Source organism: Neomonachus schauinslandi, chromosome 15 (assembly GCF_002201575.2).
Source record: "Neomonachus schauinslandi chromosome 15, ASM220157v2, whole genome shotgun sequence".
NCBI classification, from domain to species: Eukaryota; Metazoa; Chordata; class Mammalia; order Carnivora; family Phocidae; genus Neomonachus; species Neomonachus schauinslandi.
The window spans coordinates 9,931,322-9,947,864 of NC_058417.1; the positions used below are offsets into that span (position 1 = coordinate 9,931,322).

At 43.5% G+C, this 16,543-nt stretch overlaps 1 protein-coding gene across 3 annotated transcripts in view; it reads right to left on the reverse strand.

The window, feature by feature from the left end:
• Positions 1 to 16,543, reverse strand: part of SPECC1 (sperm antigen with calponin homology and coiled-coil domains 1) — a 189,112-nt gene that overhangs the window by 66,161 nt on the left and 106,408 nt on the right. For 2 of the 3 annotated variants that reach the window (XM_021694717.2, XM_021694719.1), the window contains exons 7-9: positions 7,001 to 7,146; positions 5,864 to 5,964; positions 1,929 to 2,010 (exon numbers count right to left, since the gene is read on the reverse strand). In XM_021694717.2, coding sequence (XP_021550392.1) covers positions 1,929 to 2,010; positions 5,864 to 5,964; positions 7,001 to 7,146 — 329 coding nt within the window. Of the gene's footprint in view, positions 1 to 1,928; positions 2,011 to 5,863; positions 5,965 to 7,000; positions 7,147 to 15,374; positions 15,429 to 16,543 lie in introns of those variants that run through there. The other variant, XM_021694720.1, reaches the window with a different exon arrangement.

The following is a 16,543-nucleotide window of genomic DNA, read 5'->3' on the forward strand; positions in this document are numbered from 1 at the left end:
CTGGTACACTTCAACATGGTTAAGATGGTACGTTTTGTGTTATGCGTATTTTAGCCACAGTTACAAAAAAAAAAAGGCTTGCCTAGGTACACATCACTGTGCACATAACCAAGTTATCCCCAATTTTCCACTACATAGCAAGTGTAGAGAACGCAAATCAGGTGGGTTTCCAATACCCTGTGTTGACCTCCCTTCCATTTCTAGGAAGGGGGCGCTCGGTTTGCACAGAAATACCATGACCTGCTCTGCTGGACTTACTCACCCCTTCTGGTTTTTTCTTATTCTCCTGCCCTTAGACACCATTTCCTTCTTCCTCGGAGTCATTATGATGACTCCAAGTCCTATAAGAAACCTTTATCACTTCTTTATGAGGCTGCTGATCAGAGCAATCCCCCTGCCTCATTACCAAAAGGCAGCATGGTAGAAAGAATCAGAAGAAATCCTATCCTGGTCCCAGAGCCATTCAAAATCGGGGGGCGGGGAGGGGCGTTATAAATCACTTAATCTCTGTAGGGCTTGAATCTCTCACGTGTAAAATGCAAGGGATGGGCTGAGGTAGTCTTCAAATTCTCAATATCAGTGTTTAAGTCTAAAATCTTTTTATGCCATGAAAAAGAAAACGAAATTCAGAAGTGGAAAAAAATAAGGTGGTGAGGTAAAAGACTTTCCAGTCAAAAAGTGAAACTTTTATCTCATAGAAACAACTATTTTAAGAATAAACCTATGTCTGACCATGATCTAAAAGAAGAACAGTGGGAATTCCTTTTGATTCCGTGGCTGTGTTACAGAAATTTGGTCTGACACTTAAAAACAAGGGATTTCTGTCGATGCAACCTGGATTTCTGGCTTTCTTCCAACAGGCACCAGTAAACAATTCGTTTACTGTTCATCTTTTGTGTTGCCTTATAACAAGGGCCACAGGGTCATATACATACATTTCTGAGGCATATTTTCGGGACAAGCTTACCATTCCACTCATGTCTCTCTGTTCTGACAGGTGAACGGGAAAGGGAAGAGAAGCTAAGGTGAAGGTCAACCCTTCTGCTCACCCCACACCCGGCTGTGTTTGTTCAGCCCCTGGAGCGATCCTCTGAGGGAGACAGCACTATTTCTATTTCAGAGATGATGAAACCACAGCCCAGAGAGGTGGAATAATGGGGCCAAGATGCAAGCCCACCCCTGTGTGCCCCCCTCTGTAACTGCGGCTTCACACCGGTCACCAGAGCGCAAGGCGCAGGAGTGACAAAGTGACACAGAGGACTGTGGATTCTAACCACCACGTCATCGTCAGGATCTGGATTTTAAAAATACCCGGAGTAACAACAGGAGGAGGGCTACACTCAAGGGCAAAGATATCACCGAAGAGGCATATTTTAGGAATTGTGGAAGCAAGGGACCTTCAGAATCAGATAAGATTTTTTTCTAAAAATAGTTACTTTTAAAGATGGTAAGATATTCTCTTGAGATTCCATAAAAAACAAACAAAAAACTTCCCCAGAGCTAGACATTTCTCCCGAACACATGAACACTGAGAAGTACAGTGGCAAGAAGTAGGATCTAACGTCCAGAACACAAACACATAGAGTCTTAAATTGTTTGAAATAAATGCCATCAACTATTTTTCTAAGCTCGGTTTTGGGTAAAGAAGAAAAGTTGACCTCACAAAATAATGAGTCGAAAGTATTTGCTGCTTTTTAGTTTTTGTTTTTTTTTAAGGACTGTATTTATTTCTTTGTCAGAGAGAGAGAGAGAGTAAGTACAAGCAGGGGAAGCGAGAGGCAGAGGGGGAAGCAGACTGCCTGCTGAGCAAGGGGCCGGACGCAGGACTCAGTCCCAGGACCCTGAGATCATGACCTGAGCCGAAGGCAGATGCTTAACCGACTGAGCCACCCAGGCATCCCCGAAGCATTTGTTGTTTAAGGTATTACCTGAGAGGGGAAGGTCTGGAAGATCCAAACGCTGAGTCCCACCTTTGCTGGCCGGCCGAACGCTGCTGTAGGTTGAATGTCTCTAAAAAACCAAAGGGCACACCAGCATTGGTGAGCTTGTAACACCAGCAACAGCGTAAACAAGGTGTGTGTGTGTGTGCGTCCATGCAACAGCTCTCGAGCTCATCAGAATCACCAGGGGAAGCTTTTAAAACCACTTATTTATTTGAATAGGTAACAAATGCAGTTGACGCAATGCTCAAAAAGGCCCAGAAAGGACATATAGTGAGAAGAGTCTCCCTCTGACTCCCATGACCTGGTTCTTCTCTTTGGGGGTAATCATTAGTGGTCAGCTTTGTGAGTACCTTCCCGGAAAATTCTACATACATCCCAGGGGGGTGTGTAAAAATACTGATTTTTAATGGCCAAGAGGTATATATGGAAAGATGCTCAACTTCACTCATCATCGGGGAAATGCAAATTAAAAACTACAATGAGATACGACCTCGCACCTGTTAGGAGGGTCATTATCTAAAAAAAGGAGAGAGAGAGAGAGGGAAAACAAGTGTTGGCAAAAATGTGGAAAAACTGGCATTTTTGTGCACTGTTGGCGGGACTAGAAAATGTTGCATCCACTATGGAAAATAGTAGGCAGGTTCCTCAAAAAATTAAAAACAGAGCTCCTGTACAGTCCAGCAGTCCCACTTCTGGGTATATACCCCAAACAACTGAAACAGAATCTAGAAGAGATTTTTGCGAGCAGCATTAGGCACAAGAGCCAAGAAGTGGGCATAACCTACATGTCCATGGACCAATGAATCGGATAAGCAAGATGCGGTCTGTATACGCAATGGAATATTATTCAGCCTTAAAAAGAAGGAAATCTGGTCACACGGGCTACGATGTGAACAAACCCGGGAGGACGGTATCTGTTATGCTGGGAGGGACCGCGTCTGCGGAGGCGGGAGCCCAAAGCGGATGCTAAATTTTGACAGAAGCCGTAGTTCTAGGCAAGCCCTTAGAGAAAGACTTGGCAGAAACAGAAGTCCCTTTCATGGGCCAACTTTGAGATGCTCTGGGAACCTTTCCTGGAAGCGCAGTGGAGACGAGTTCTCCCTGTATACAATTCCTTTCTGCGGGGACGAGCTAGAGTGATTTCTGGTATTTGCAAGCTAATGCTGATATGCTCTCCTGCGGGAAGAGCCCCTTAAAAGTGGGTGAAAATCCATAGAAGGGATTTCACTGTATTGTTTTTGCAATCCAAAACAACCTACATGCCCATCAGTAGGTGGGTGGTTAAACAGATCACCACACATTCCACAGCCTTTAAGAAGAATGCGTTATTCTCCAAACACTGACATCTCAAGATGTCTCTGATATATTCCCTCATTCCTTCAACATTTACCGAGCTTCTACTGTGATAGAACTGGGTGCCAGCCACTGTTCCAGACAAGAGACACAACAGCAAGCAAAAATAGATAAAAATCCCTGCCCTCTCTGTGCTGGGTGTGGAGCCTGCTTAAGATTCTCTCTCTCCCTCTCCCTCTCCCCCCCTACCCCCTGCTCACGTGCGCACACATGTATCCACTCCCTCTCAGTCTTAAAAAAAAAAAAAAACCCTGCCCTCAGGGATTACATTCCAATGACAAAGTGAAATGAGTCAGTGTCTGAACAATGTGCAGTATAATCCAATTTATAAAACTTTCTCTTCCTCCCTACACACACACACACACACACACACATTTTTATACTGAAGAAAAACATGTAGAAGGATATACAACAAGCTGTAAACAGTGGTTATTTTGGGGCTAGGGAGCATGGGAGATTTTTTAACTCATTCTCTCTCTCTCTTTTTTTAAGATTTTCTTTATTTATTTGAGAGAGAGACAGAGATAGTGAGAAGAGAGCATGAGCAAGGAGGACATGGGGCTCGATCCCAAGACCCTGGGATCATGACCTGAGCCGAAGGCAGATGCTTAACCGACTGAGCCACCCAGGCGCCCCTAACTCACTCTCTTTTACGTTGATCAGGTCAGTGTAACATCAATCTAATGCTAACAGAGGTCAGAATGATGGTTACTTCAAGGGATTACCCACTGGGTGGTGGCATGAGGGGGCCTCCTGAGCTGATGAATGCTTTATCTTGCTGTTGGCTACATGGGTGTGTGTATACGGAAACATTCAAGCTGTATACATATAAGGGGCGTGTGCTTTACTTTATCCATGAATTATAGCCGGTGGTGTGTACCTGCTCGTAAAGGCCAGTTGTTAAATCTTCAGGAATCTGCAAGCTAGTTTTCAACATGGTCACTATTAAAGTAAACTATATTAAAAGCAAAAGTAATAAATACTCAAAATGCTTCCTATTTATTATACTTCACACTATGATTGGGGTTATTTACACCCACTCTACCTGTGGTCTAGAAATACCATGTGATACATATCTCTTCTCAGCTCCATGTTCACTGATGTCAGGGGCCTAGCTTGATGCTGACAATGATGGGAATATTTGCACCATGGAAACTGGCCAACATCACAAACCCGGGCTCCCCCTGCACCCCCCCGCCCCCCCGGCAATGAGCCAGTTGTTAAACATTTTGTCAGCAACCTAGTGTGTATAGCTCAATGAAAATAAGTCAAAATGAAGCATGATCTGTTTCAGTTTCATTAAATAAACTTGATGATCATTATAAAATAAGTAACTGTTTTACTCGGTTTTACATATGAAGTAGCACAAAATGTCTTCCAGGGCAAAAAAGTAAAAACAAGAAAAATTTAAAAGATCCCAGACAACACACATGGCTACTAAGGACACCAAAAGAGGGTACTTGTGAATGACGCTGCCCTTGGTTTATCAGGAGCTGCTGAATGTTACTAATAACACTGAAAGTCGTGGTCTTAGGAAACGCCAAGAGGGGCGACTGGCTGGCTCAGTCCGTGGAGCGTGTGACTCTTGATCTTGGGGTTCTGAGTGCGCATGTTGGGTGCAGAGATTACTTAAAAATAAAATTAAAAAAAGAAAAAGAAAAAATACCAAGAGGTCAAGAAGCTCTGATCTAGAACTGTCTGAATATGGCAAAGGTGACACAGATTGCAACCAGTGAACCCTAAGAATTTATAAATTGTAAACATTTTCTCTCCCTGGGGTGCTTTAGAAAACCAAACCAAACCAAACCAAACACTTCTTTGAGAAAAATATCTAGTTCAATATCCACTTCTGGTAAAAATTATAATCTTCACTGAACTGAAAACTTTAAATGTATCTAATGGGGGACAAAATGTCATTAACAAATTGTATGAGACTTATGGTGTCTCTCTCACACCTTTATTTAGCCTCAAAATTGTAATTTTTTAATTTTTAATTTTTTTTAAAGATTTTATTTATTTATTAGAGAGCGAGCGAGAGAGAAACAGCATGAGAGGGAAGAGGGTCAGAGGGAGAAGCAGGCTCCCCGCTGAGCTGGGAGCCCGATGTGGGACTTGATCCCAGGACTCCGGGATCATGACCTGAGCTGAAGGCAGTCGCTTAGCCAACTGAGCCACACAGGTGCCCTAAAATTGTAATTTTTTTAAAGATTTTATTTATTTATTTGAGAGAGAGAGAACACAAGAAGCGGGGGAGGGGCAGAGGGAGAGGAAGAAGCAGGCTCCCCGCCAAGCAGGGAGACCGACGTGGGACTTGATCCCAGGACCCCAGGATCATGACCTGAGCCGAAGGCAGACACTCAACCGACTGAGCCACCCAGGCACCCCACAAAATCATAATTTTTAACAGAAGTTTATTATTATTGTACGCTTATTAAAAATGATGTTCAACGTGCCTCAGAAAATAGACCAAGTGGTTTTCCCTTCCCCTCTGTTGCCTGAGCATTAGAGAGCATCACGGTTCCACATGGCCTGGACCACCACCCACATACCCAAGGCCCTCAAAATACCTGCATTGGGGAGACAGCAGCGGCGGGAGCGGTCCTCACTGGAATCCCACTCAGGGGACTTCTGGGGGCTTTATGGACAGAAATATTCTGTCCGGCTCCACCTGCCAAGAAAAGAGATGGGAACATTTCTATGTTGTTCCAGTTCCAAATAGCAAAGACTAGCTCCTGATTTGTTACTACAAAAGTATCGACTCAGTGGGGGTTGGTCTTAGAGGTGGGACACACGGGGGACAAGAAAACACAGGTCAGGAGGCATCTATGGCAAGAAGGAACAGGAAAGTTCTTGCACAAACCATTATTGTTAACTCACTTCCCATCTTCACGGACTGAATGTAGTCACTGGGCCTTCGCATCTTTTAATATTCGTGGTCTCATCTTAATCTAACTGAGCTGCGAACTATTTTAGTGAAGATAACCAGGTACATCCTAGCATCAGCTTTGACTCCAGTCTCTCTATACGACAGGCCTAACTGTTGTGCTCGAGAGAAGAAATACACTGCTATTTTGGACAGATGCGTATTCGGTTTCTTTTATTTACTACGTTTTTGTGTGTATAGACATGCATTTTTCTCATATATGTAGGTAACAGTGAAGAAGGGTGAATGGTGAGCCAGAGAGACGTTTCTAGAAAAAGCTGGGAATGTTCAAGATCAGGAATGACAGGTCAGCACCCAAGGTGTTCACACCCAAGACCAGGCAGAGAAAAGTCTAACAGGGGAGGGGAGGAAGGCGGGGGGTCCAACGAGACCGCCAACTGCACAGGAAGAAGACAGTGAGGAGTCTGGCTCAGGAGTCTGGTGTAACACAATCTCCTCTTTCTCTCCACCTCTTCCGTTCCTTTTCTGCCTCTGTGTCCATTAAACTCAGGTTACTACCACTTCCCTCTTAGCGTTTCATGAGAATGAGCTGTGCCAACCAGAGGCTTCATTTCCTAGGAAACTGAGGAACACTGTGCAACTGAGTCTGTGCAGTTGGCTGTGGGCAGGTCTCTTGGACACACTAGCTCCGCGTGGAATGATCCAGACACAGCCCTTGTGGTTGCATCCATTCGGGGCCAGTGGGGAGTAGAGACAGGCTTGATACGTGGGGCCACGGTCTGAATGTGACTTTTGCTCATGAGATGGAAGGATGAAATACCTGGCCGTCCCAAGTCGAATGACTTGATGAGGGACTTAACGGTGGTCGCAGATTCTGAAGGTGTTGGAGACGTTCTGTTCACGTAGACGCCATGCCACCGGCCGGGAGCCTCGACCTCGGGCGGCTCCGACTCTTCGTTCACAGGTCTGCGTGGTAAAGAGCACATCTGGTTGAAAAGGTGGAGGATGGTCCCATGCAGGGGGTGTGGCGCAGGGGAAGAGACACAGATGAAAACAGAACCAAGATGGAAAAACAAATCTGGAAGGAGGATCCCAAGTTTCAAATCCTGTTTTCTGTATCAGGTCTGCCTCTCCAGGAAATAATATAGGTCTTGCTCTCAATTTTTATCCCAGACGTTTCCTTGGGAATGGCCAGTAATAGTATTTTTAGAGGCAGAGTGACTTGACATTAGCTCTAAACAAAAAGGATCTTAATTCGACTCTGTATATTACAAAAATAATAATAATAATAATAAATACAAATGTTATTTATCATAAACGTGTAGCTATATTGTCCATGGTGGATACAATGGATTGGCTTCTCAGAGGGTATATTCCAACCCCCATTTGAGACACAGAGGTTGGGAAGATGTCATCTCAGGACTCCCCTGCACCTAGGAGCTCAGATTTAGATTCTACCCATCAGAAAGATGAGGACAAGACCTGGATCAGGACCCGAGCCAGGGGCAGGGAGGTAGGGCACAGGGCATTTCCTGTTGGTAACCGAGGGGGTAGCTTTCCAGCCAGGCAGCTGACATCCTGATTTTGAGGCTCCCCCCTGCCGATAGCCCAGTTCTGTGTTGTGGCTTTGGGAGTTGTTCCTGGAAACTCAGCCTAGAGTCTGCTTCTTCAGCACTCCCAACAACCCCACAAGGTGCTGAAGGCCTTTCTGCTTAAGCCAACCAGACAGTGATCCGCTATGTGCAACAGAATCCTGACTTGGACATAATTTGCCCTCAGAGAGGGAACCGTAACAGTCCCTTTAGTAAACCCTGCAATGCTGCGGGAGGCGAAACTTCTGGTCTCACCCAAACATTCTTGATAAGCTCTTCCTACGGATTCTAACTTCGAGCACAGACTCATGAGAGAGTCTTTTAAAGACTGATCATCTGATTCAGTCCTCTCATGCATGGCCTCCTCATCCGGGACACGTTAGCATGTCATTTAATCTCCCTGTGAACGAGCCAAGGCAAGATCTCCCAGTCTTCTGATTTCTGAGGTACTGCTCTTTTTATTATAGCAAACTGCCACCAGCTGTTTTGCAAGAAGATGACTAATTTATGAGAATGGCTCAAACAGAGTATCTCTGGCAGTGTATTTTAATAAGGTCAGTGGAAGTTTAAAATATTTATTTAGTGATCTTTTGGGATCAGTTCTCATACGCTTCGGTGGTTGGATTTACCTGTCCTTAGTTCTCGAAGCTTCCTTCTGTTGTTTTGTGATCAATGTGAACAGAAAACGTTTAAGTGAAGCAGAACTTAACCACACCTTTGTCTCCACAGCCCCTTCTTTGGAGTAAAAAAAAAAAAAAAAAAACCAAGACACTGATGACTTCTTTGAAAAAATATCAGGAATTTCAGAAAATTTTTTAATTGAATGAGTTGGTTTTTTTGTATTTTCCCCGGTGTGTTATGCAGTATAAAATCAGGTGTGGAAGATGCAGAAAGAGAACGAAATCAGGTTAGGTATAAGCAGGAAAAAAAAAAAAAAAATCTCCAATTTCCAAACCGGCCATTCCAAGGAAGGTCGGAAACAAAGTGGGCCACGTTCTCACCAGCCCATTTAAAGGACCAGCTACCAAGGGCTTTGCAGAAACTCAGGGCACCCTTCAAAGGGAGATCTTGTCTAAAAATTCGTTTTTGTCTCATTCCTTGATAATTTAATGAAAGCAATTCTACATCTGCTCAAGCGTTTCCTTCAATTACCTAAGTTTCTCTGTGATTCCATATATCAAATGATAAACAGGAGTCCTTTGGACTCCGTAAGAACCCAGCAAGGTGATAAGAGCCAATTCCCAGTCCTCCTGCCTTCAGATACCCAAAGACCATATTTCAACGGATCAGTCTGCTTGGCCAGAACAGGAAGTCAGTTTGAGAAAACTCTGCAAGTTGTTTAAGATCAGAGAAGCTGCTGAACTAAACACCCCCCATGTCGTAACAGGGACGTGCATGTGTGTGTGTGTGTGTGTGCAAGCATGTGTGGGGTGGGGCGGGTAAGGGGATTCACAAAACAAAGCCTGAATTGAACAACCGCAGAAAGCAGTTATTAAGAACGCTATTGGTTTTATTTAGTACAGTACTTTCATCATAAATAGATTTGAAATTCCTTTACACCAGCCTGTCGTACGATTGCCTGGGATCAACCAGTAACAACTCTGGCAAGAAATGAAGTATTACATTTTCTCTGGTCCAGGGAAAAATAAGACTCTGTATTCTATAAAGGATACTAAGAAATGTTAAGCATACAGCCAGGTGTATGGCAGCAAACTCATTAAATAAAGGAAAGCCTTCAAGGTACCACTACTGGTTAAGGATCTGTTCTAGGTTAGCTATTGCCTCCTGAAGACAGATGTTAGACTTGAAGGTCAATCTGTAAAACAAAAACCACACGTATATAGAGTCAAGGTGAGCCTCGAAAATCCCCTGAATCACCCAGAAGTACAGCGTCCATGGTTTTGAAGGTACAACTGCACACAAACATACCAGCTTTCAACAAGCCTAGGGCGTTCGGTTTCCCTACAGCGTCGAACCAGACCCTCTTTCTTCTGGGGCATCTCAGACGACACATCCACCACGTGCTCGGGTGCCATGTTGAAAACACCCCAAGTAAGGCATGTTTCCATCTGCTCCCAGAATGTAAAGCCATGATAACAACGGGTAATTTTCACACCAAAAAAAAAAAAAAAAAAAAATGTGTATAACTCCATAGTAAGTACCATGTGTCTTTAAAAAAACAAAGAAAATTATCTAATTTAATTTTCAAAAAAAAAAAAAAACCCACGTCTGTAAGTTATCATCCCTTATTTTAGATGGAAAATTTGACAAGGTCACTTGGAGGGTAAACAGTGAATCTGGGACGCAACTCCAGCTCTGTTTGACCACGGCTTTCTCAGATTTTCTGTGAGGCCTGGGTGTCCTGTGAGGCATTCCAGGCATATCTAAAAAAATAATACTGATGGTATTTCTTCTTAAAAACTATTTTAACACATATTTTTAAAAATACTATCAGTATTTTTTTTTAAGATTATTTATTTATTTATTTGAGAGAGAGAATGAGAGAGAGAGAGAGCATGAGGGGGGGAGGGTCAGAGGAAGAAGCAGACTCCCCGCCGAGCAGGGAGCCCGATGCGGGACTCGATCCCGGGACTCCAGGATCATGACCTGAGCCGAAGGCAGTCGCTTAACCAACTGAGCCACCCAGGCGCCCCAAAAATACTATCAGTATTTCATTGCTCTTATTTTTATGCAAAAATCTGCTTTTAGGAAGTAGCAACGCATACTTGAGAGTGACAGGCAGTTGGAAGCAAGGACCACGTCCCACACTCACTGTTGGTCTACCTTATCTGTCTTTTGTTACAAGTTAAACATATATATGCACGTGTGTCTGCAGTTACCTTTTATTTTAAAAATGTTATCGAATCTCTCTAATTCACTAGTCTCCTTGTTTGGTTACAGAATGGTCTTCAAACGGTGTGGGTTTTCCCCAGCACCTACTTCATCATACAGGATACCTGGCGGTGGTGTCTATTTTGATCCAAGGATATGTGAGCTCTTGTACATACTCAACGTATTCAGAAGTCAACTACCTCTGGGAAATGTCACATTACAACTGCTACCTTCCCAACTGGCAGATCAGTATCCATAAAGAAGGTCAGTCATGTCGATCACGTGTTTGCAAGGGCTCTTTCTTGAAAAACTGAACAAAGCCCAGCTCCAGGCCCTTCCCGGTGATGGAGAGACTTCTCACCTAGGACTCTCCTCCACCCACCCTGCTTTCGGACCATAAGCCTAGCTACCTGAAGTTCTGTTCCTTGTACGTCCTGTCTCTGTGCCCTTGCTCATTGTATGCCCTTAACCTGGAACGCAATTTTCTCAAAATGTTTCTTACTGTTATGCATGAAACAAATCTAAGAGAAGTCTGTAGCTCTCGAGTGAGAGAGAAATTAGGTAAGTATTCTGTCTCTCAGGTATCCGTGTTTTTCCGAACTTCGTTTTCAAATTTCATGTTCAAAATAAACATAAAACAAACAGGGTAAGACAGCAGTTGGAACACAAGCATCTTCGTCTCCAAATCCCAGCAGTAAGAATCGTAAAAATCCGGCGTCAGCACTGGAAGCTACAGGAAGAGATCATCTACGTGGCTCAGACTTTGAGGAATTTCTGCTACACAGAGAATAAGTGGGGTGGGGGGTATGGAAAGTAAATACTAAGGCTTTATCCCCAATTCCCTTTCAAAGTAAATGAAGACGTGGGGAAACTCCAGTGAGGTCCCCTCTTTAGAGGGCCAGGGCTGGGAGGAGTGGGGGAAGCCCTGGGCACGCAGAGCATTCTTCCTGCAAGGGCTCAGTGACATTAAGATAGGACTGTCCGAGGAGGCCAGAGATGGTTTATCCCAGGTAAAAGGACAGTGGCAAAAAGGGGCAGATTAAGAAGAGCCACGGGACATCCCTAGAACAGACAATGGCCAAGCAAAACTAGGCCAGAATGCTGGATCCCACATTCCAGCTTCTCCAGGGAAGGAAATGGACACAGATGAATTTCACCCACTAGGAACGTATTCTTCCTCTGTATTCCATTTGAGCTTCTGTGTCTCTGATATGTAACATAAATTTACCTTAAAGAGCCGCCCTTCTGGTTTAAGATTTTAATAGCAATCAGCGAAAGTGGGTACGGATCTAAGCAGAACCTATAGACATGGATCCTGGGCAAATGTCAGGTCCTGACACATTCACCCATTTAAGCAAGAATAAGGGATGGACAATTATCGGTTCTGTCCCAAGACGTGCCCTGACCGATGAATATATTCCATAATATAAAATGAAGAGAATAGCTGCACTCAAGAGACAGCAGACATTTATACATTTATGACAGGAAACAGAATCATACGCTTGATAGCAATCTGCCTTGAGAATACAATAAAATTCAAGAACAGAGGAAAATATATGAAATATAAGAAAGAAATATATGAAATGTAAGAAAGAAAATATATGAAAGGCCGAGTCTAAAAAGTGGTATCAGCAATCTAATAATCCCATTAAAATATTTCAAAGCAGAACCAGCTCAAGAGAAAAAGAAATGAGGGCATACTGAGAAAGTCTCTCTGAATATAGAGGAAATAAATAACATAAACACGGGATTTCGATTTGGTGGGCAGAGGATGGTTCTAATCATAAATGGTGCTGGCATGACTAGATGTCCATCTGGGAGAAGACCCATACCTCACATCAGACTAAACAAAGAAAGGCAAATCAAATATCTGACAAGAGAGAGAAACAGATAAAGAAAATGTGATAGCCTATCTTTCTGTAAGATGAAGGTAGGGGAAATCTTAAACAAAAACAAAAAACCCAGACACAGTAAAGGAAAATACTAACATACTGCATAACAATATAAAAATTTCCATGAGAACGATGGTAAAGCCAAAAGACCCATAATATACTGGGATAAACACACATTCCTAATAAGATGCTGATTTATAAACGGATAAGAGAAAAACAATCAGCCCGCGAAAAAATAAGCAAAAGTGCTAAACGAGCAATTCTCAAAAGAGGAAAAGCAAATGGTTAACATATAAAAATTTCCCCGGGAAAATGCAAATTTAAAGTACTAATGAGATAGCATTTTTTGCTTACCATATCGGCAAAAATTAAGATTAATAGTATCTGCATCTGCTAAGGCTGTATATAGACAGGTACTCTCATCAAGAATAAAATGTCACAAGTCTTAGGTAAATAATCTGGCAAATCTATTAAAATCAAAACTGCATATCCTCCAAGGTAGCAATCATACTTTTAGGAACCCATCCTATGAAAATAAAAACACAACTATAAGGCTATGTGAATAAGGACTGCTATTATGCCATTATTGGGAAAGAAAAAGAAAAACTAGAAAATACAACCTTGATGTTCACCACCATGACAATGTTTGAATATTCTAGGGCATATCCGTCCTCTGGGACACCATGCAGCTATTAAAGTGAGTTAAATTCGGGGCGCCTGAGGGGGCTCAGTCAGTTAAGCGTCTGACTCTTGATCACGGCTCAGGTCTTGAGCTCAGGGTTGTGAATTCAGGCCTGCATTGGGCTCCATGCTGGGCATGGAGCCTACTTAAAATAAAATAAAATGATAAAAAGATAAAAAATAAAATGAGTTAAACTCGTCAATATCGACTTGGAAGGATGCCCATGATACATTGTTGATGTCTTTTATAAATTTTATAAAAAATATAAAAATGAACCCTATGTATTTGTATGAGTAGAGGGAGAGGTAAAGAAAAACAGACACACTATGAACACTGACTACCTTACAGGGTGGTACTAGAGAGGGAAAAGATGAATGTTTTTCACTATACACCTCCATTTTGTTACCAGGATACCCAAATATGCATAACTAAGAAAAAATCCAATATATCAAATCACCAAGTGATCTATTTATTTTTACAGTTCAACAAGCTAAGCCTGGACTTCAAATTCCATGTACTAGATTGTTTGGGAAACACTGGCATTCTGCTTCAACAATTTAGGCAAAATTAGTTATTTTTGCTCCTTGCCCTCTTGTTCCAATAATGAAATCATTTTTAAAATTACATTCATAATTAAAATCAGCCTGCTGTCTACAACTTGTATTGAAAGTCCAGCTTGCTTCTGGCTCAAATTCTAGTTACCAGACATGGCCTTCGAGTTCTGAAACCACCTGCGCTAGAAACCCGAGGACAAACGGACATGAAGGCCCTGCAAACATGTGGCCAGTGATTACAAATCAGGCAACAGACTCTTCCGAATAATAACGTATTTATTTAGCACTTCATGAATGCTTAATGTATAAAAATATTCAACGGTACCCAGACTAAAGACAGCTCGAAATACGGCGTTGCCAAGTACAGCTGTGCATCTGAAGTTGAGGTCATTTTGTTTATATTGGAAAACACCTGGCAAGTGAATGTGGTATCATTCCAAAAAAATCTCCATCTGAGGTAAAGATCTCCCAGTAGATAAACTGGACGATGCCAGGGAGCGGTCTAAGCTATTTTCAAGGAGGAGGCATCGACCTCTCTTCTGCGACCAGGCGAAATTTTTCTAGGGATTCTGGGCTCTCCAGCTGGACACGCCAAACTGTGCATCTGAGTGAAAGAGGCTTCCTGTTCCTCACGTCCTTCCACCAGACAGGGGCTCCTGTCTCGTCCTGGGGACACAGCGGAGACCCGCCCCCGTCTGGACGGCATGGTGGCTCCTCGAGTGAGGATGGTGGCTGCTGAATTAGGTGCAGATCTTCACAAACCCTGTACTTCCCAAGTTTAACATCCCACTCTGAATTCTGGATCACTCTGAATCATCCACTTCTGGATCGAAAGTCTTTCAATTTCCGGGCTAAGTTTTATTGCTGAGGCATTTGTTGTAGTTGTTCCTTAATTTTTAGTCAGATTCCCAAGGGCACTGCCACCACGTGAACGGACTGGTTCAACTACATCCCGTTTGATCAGCCAAGCATCGATTTGTGTTGAGCCCAACAGAGACTCTGGAAATCAAACCCCAACTGAGGGGTGGCTTGTTTTCGATGAGGTCATGAAGTCAGACCCCAGCCTGAAAGGGCTCGTTCGAGACTTGATATAAAGGAAGCAGAACTTGCTAGCTTCTTCAGAATGAGACACGACACAGACGGCTTCCTATTTTGCCATAAGTAGTGTTAATTCCAAGATTATGAGACACCATGTTCAAGAGGAAGCACAGAAATAAACTCCAAAAAGTAAGACACAGGCATGGATTGTGTGCACCAGCGACCCATGCTCTGCATTTGTTCTGTCCTCTGCTCTCTCTGCACACCCTAGTTGCATATAAAAAAGCTTCACAACATGCTTGTACTCTGTTTTTTTTTTTTTTTTCCAGAACAACTTCATCTTATGCTCCAAATAAAAGACTGCCGAATCTTCTGAGAAAGAGAAGGAAGGAAAAAAAAAAAAAGAGGGAAGGATCATCTTTGATCGTGCAATGAGTTGATTCCAAAATGTAGAAAACAGGTAAAGACACTTGATCGCCATGACTCTGTGTGAAACAGTGGCGGTTATAAGGAGACAATCTGGCTCTTTGTAAAGAGGTAATTTCTCCCCCACATTATTCCCCCTTTCATATAGCAATGGCTGTATTCTCCCATCATGGCAAGGGCTGGGCTGTCTTTCTTCCAGAAAATGCTCTGCTAGCTGATAGAGACCATGGAGCTGTGAAAACAGAAATGGAGGGGGGGAAAGGCTCATAAAGGAGTTACTTGAGGCAACATGATCTCAGGCTACAAACAGAAGATTTAACAGGTGCTACTGACCCACAGGGAAGAGCTAGTATCTAGAATAGGACCAATGTGTTTTAATTCCTACTCCTCTAATTTTTTTTTTTTTTTTTGGAAGTCAAAGGTCTTGGACGGAGAAAACATGCCAAAGACTTCAGAACACCACTACTGGGCCCCTCTCCCTAGACCTCCTCTAACAGACAACGTGTCGGGGAAGTAGAGACGGCCAGGATGCACAAAATCGGGTGCCTCTGTAATTTACAGAGTGGCTCGAGCTTCCCTCTACTGTCCTACAGTCAAGGCCAAAAAAAAAACAACCCAGAAAAAAGGATTTCTTTCAGTACTGAGGCTCAGGAGTCCTAAAGGACTCGGGGAAGCTCATGTCCACGCTTTGCAAAGCAACTCTGTGAAGATGGGGGCCGGGGGGCAGGGCAGCAGACCCAGCTCGTCACCATTCCGGGCCATGTGTCCAATGCCGGCGACGCGGATGGCAGCTATGAAAGCGGAAGGCGTGGAAGGCTTGTGATGCCAACGTGTCAGGGGCCCCCGAGGCTCTGATCAGGAACTCCCCCCAAGGACTGGTCCCTTTCTGGCAGGGCTAGGGCGACTGTATCAAAGTTATCTGCAACAAGAGAGCTGGAAAAGGTATCTCAGTGACCCCGAGCATCTGCACCACCAGCTCCCACACTCGGCCTTTCAGTGACGGCTCTAGAACCCGCAGCTGTAACGCACAACAGTTGTAAGGACAAAGAGAGTGGCAAAGGCAGGCAACTGACATTAGGGCAGGATACACTGTGCACACAGAGTTAGAGCCGATTCCAGAAGAGTCCGGCAGTGACGGGCCACCATGCTGCTCGCTTCAGAGGTGACGATGCAGGAACCAGTGGAAGAAGCTAGACACGTTCTGAATCTCAGACCTTCTGCTTAGAAGTCCCTACTGCTAATTAGGCACCGACATTTAGGTGTTTTGTTAACCATCTCTTTTTTAAGATGTTTTCCGTGGAAGTTTATTGGTGTCATAGGATGAACGGTAAAAATCGAGTAGGTTAC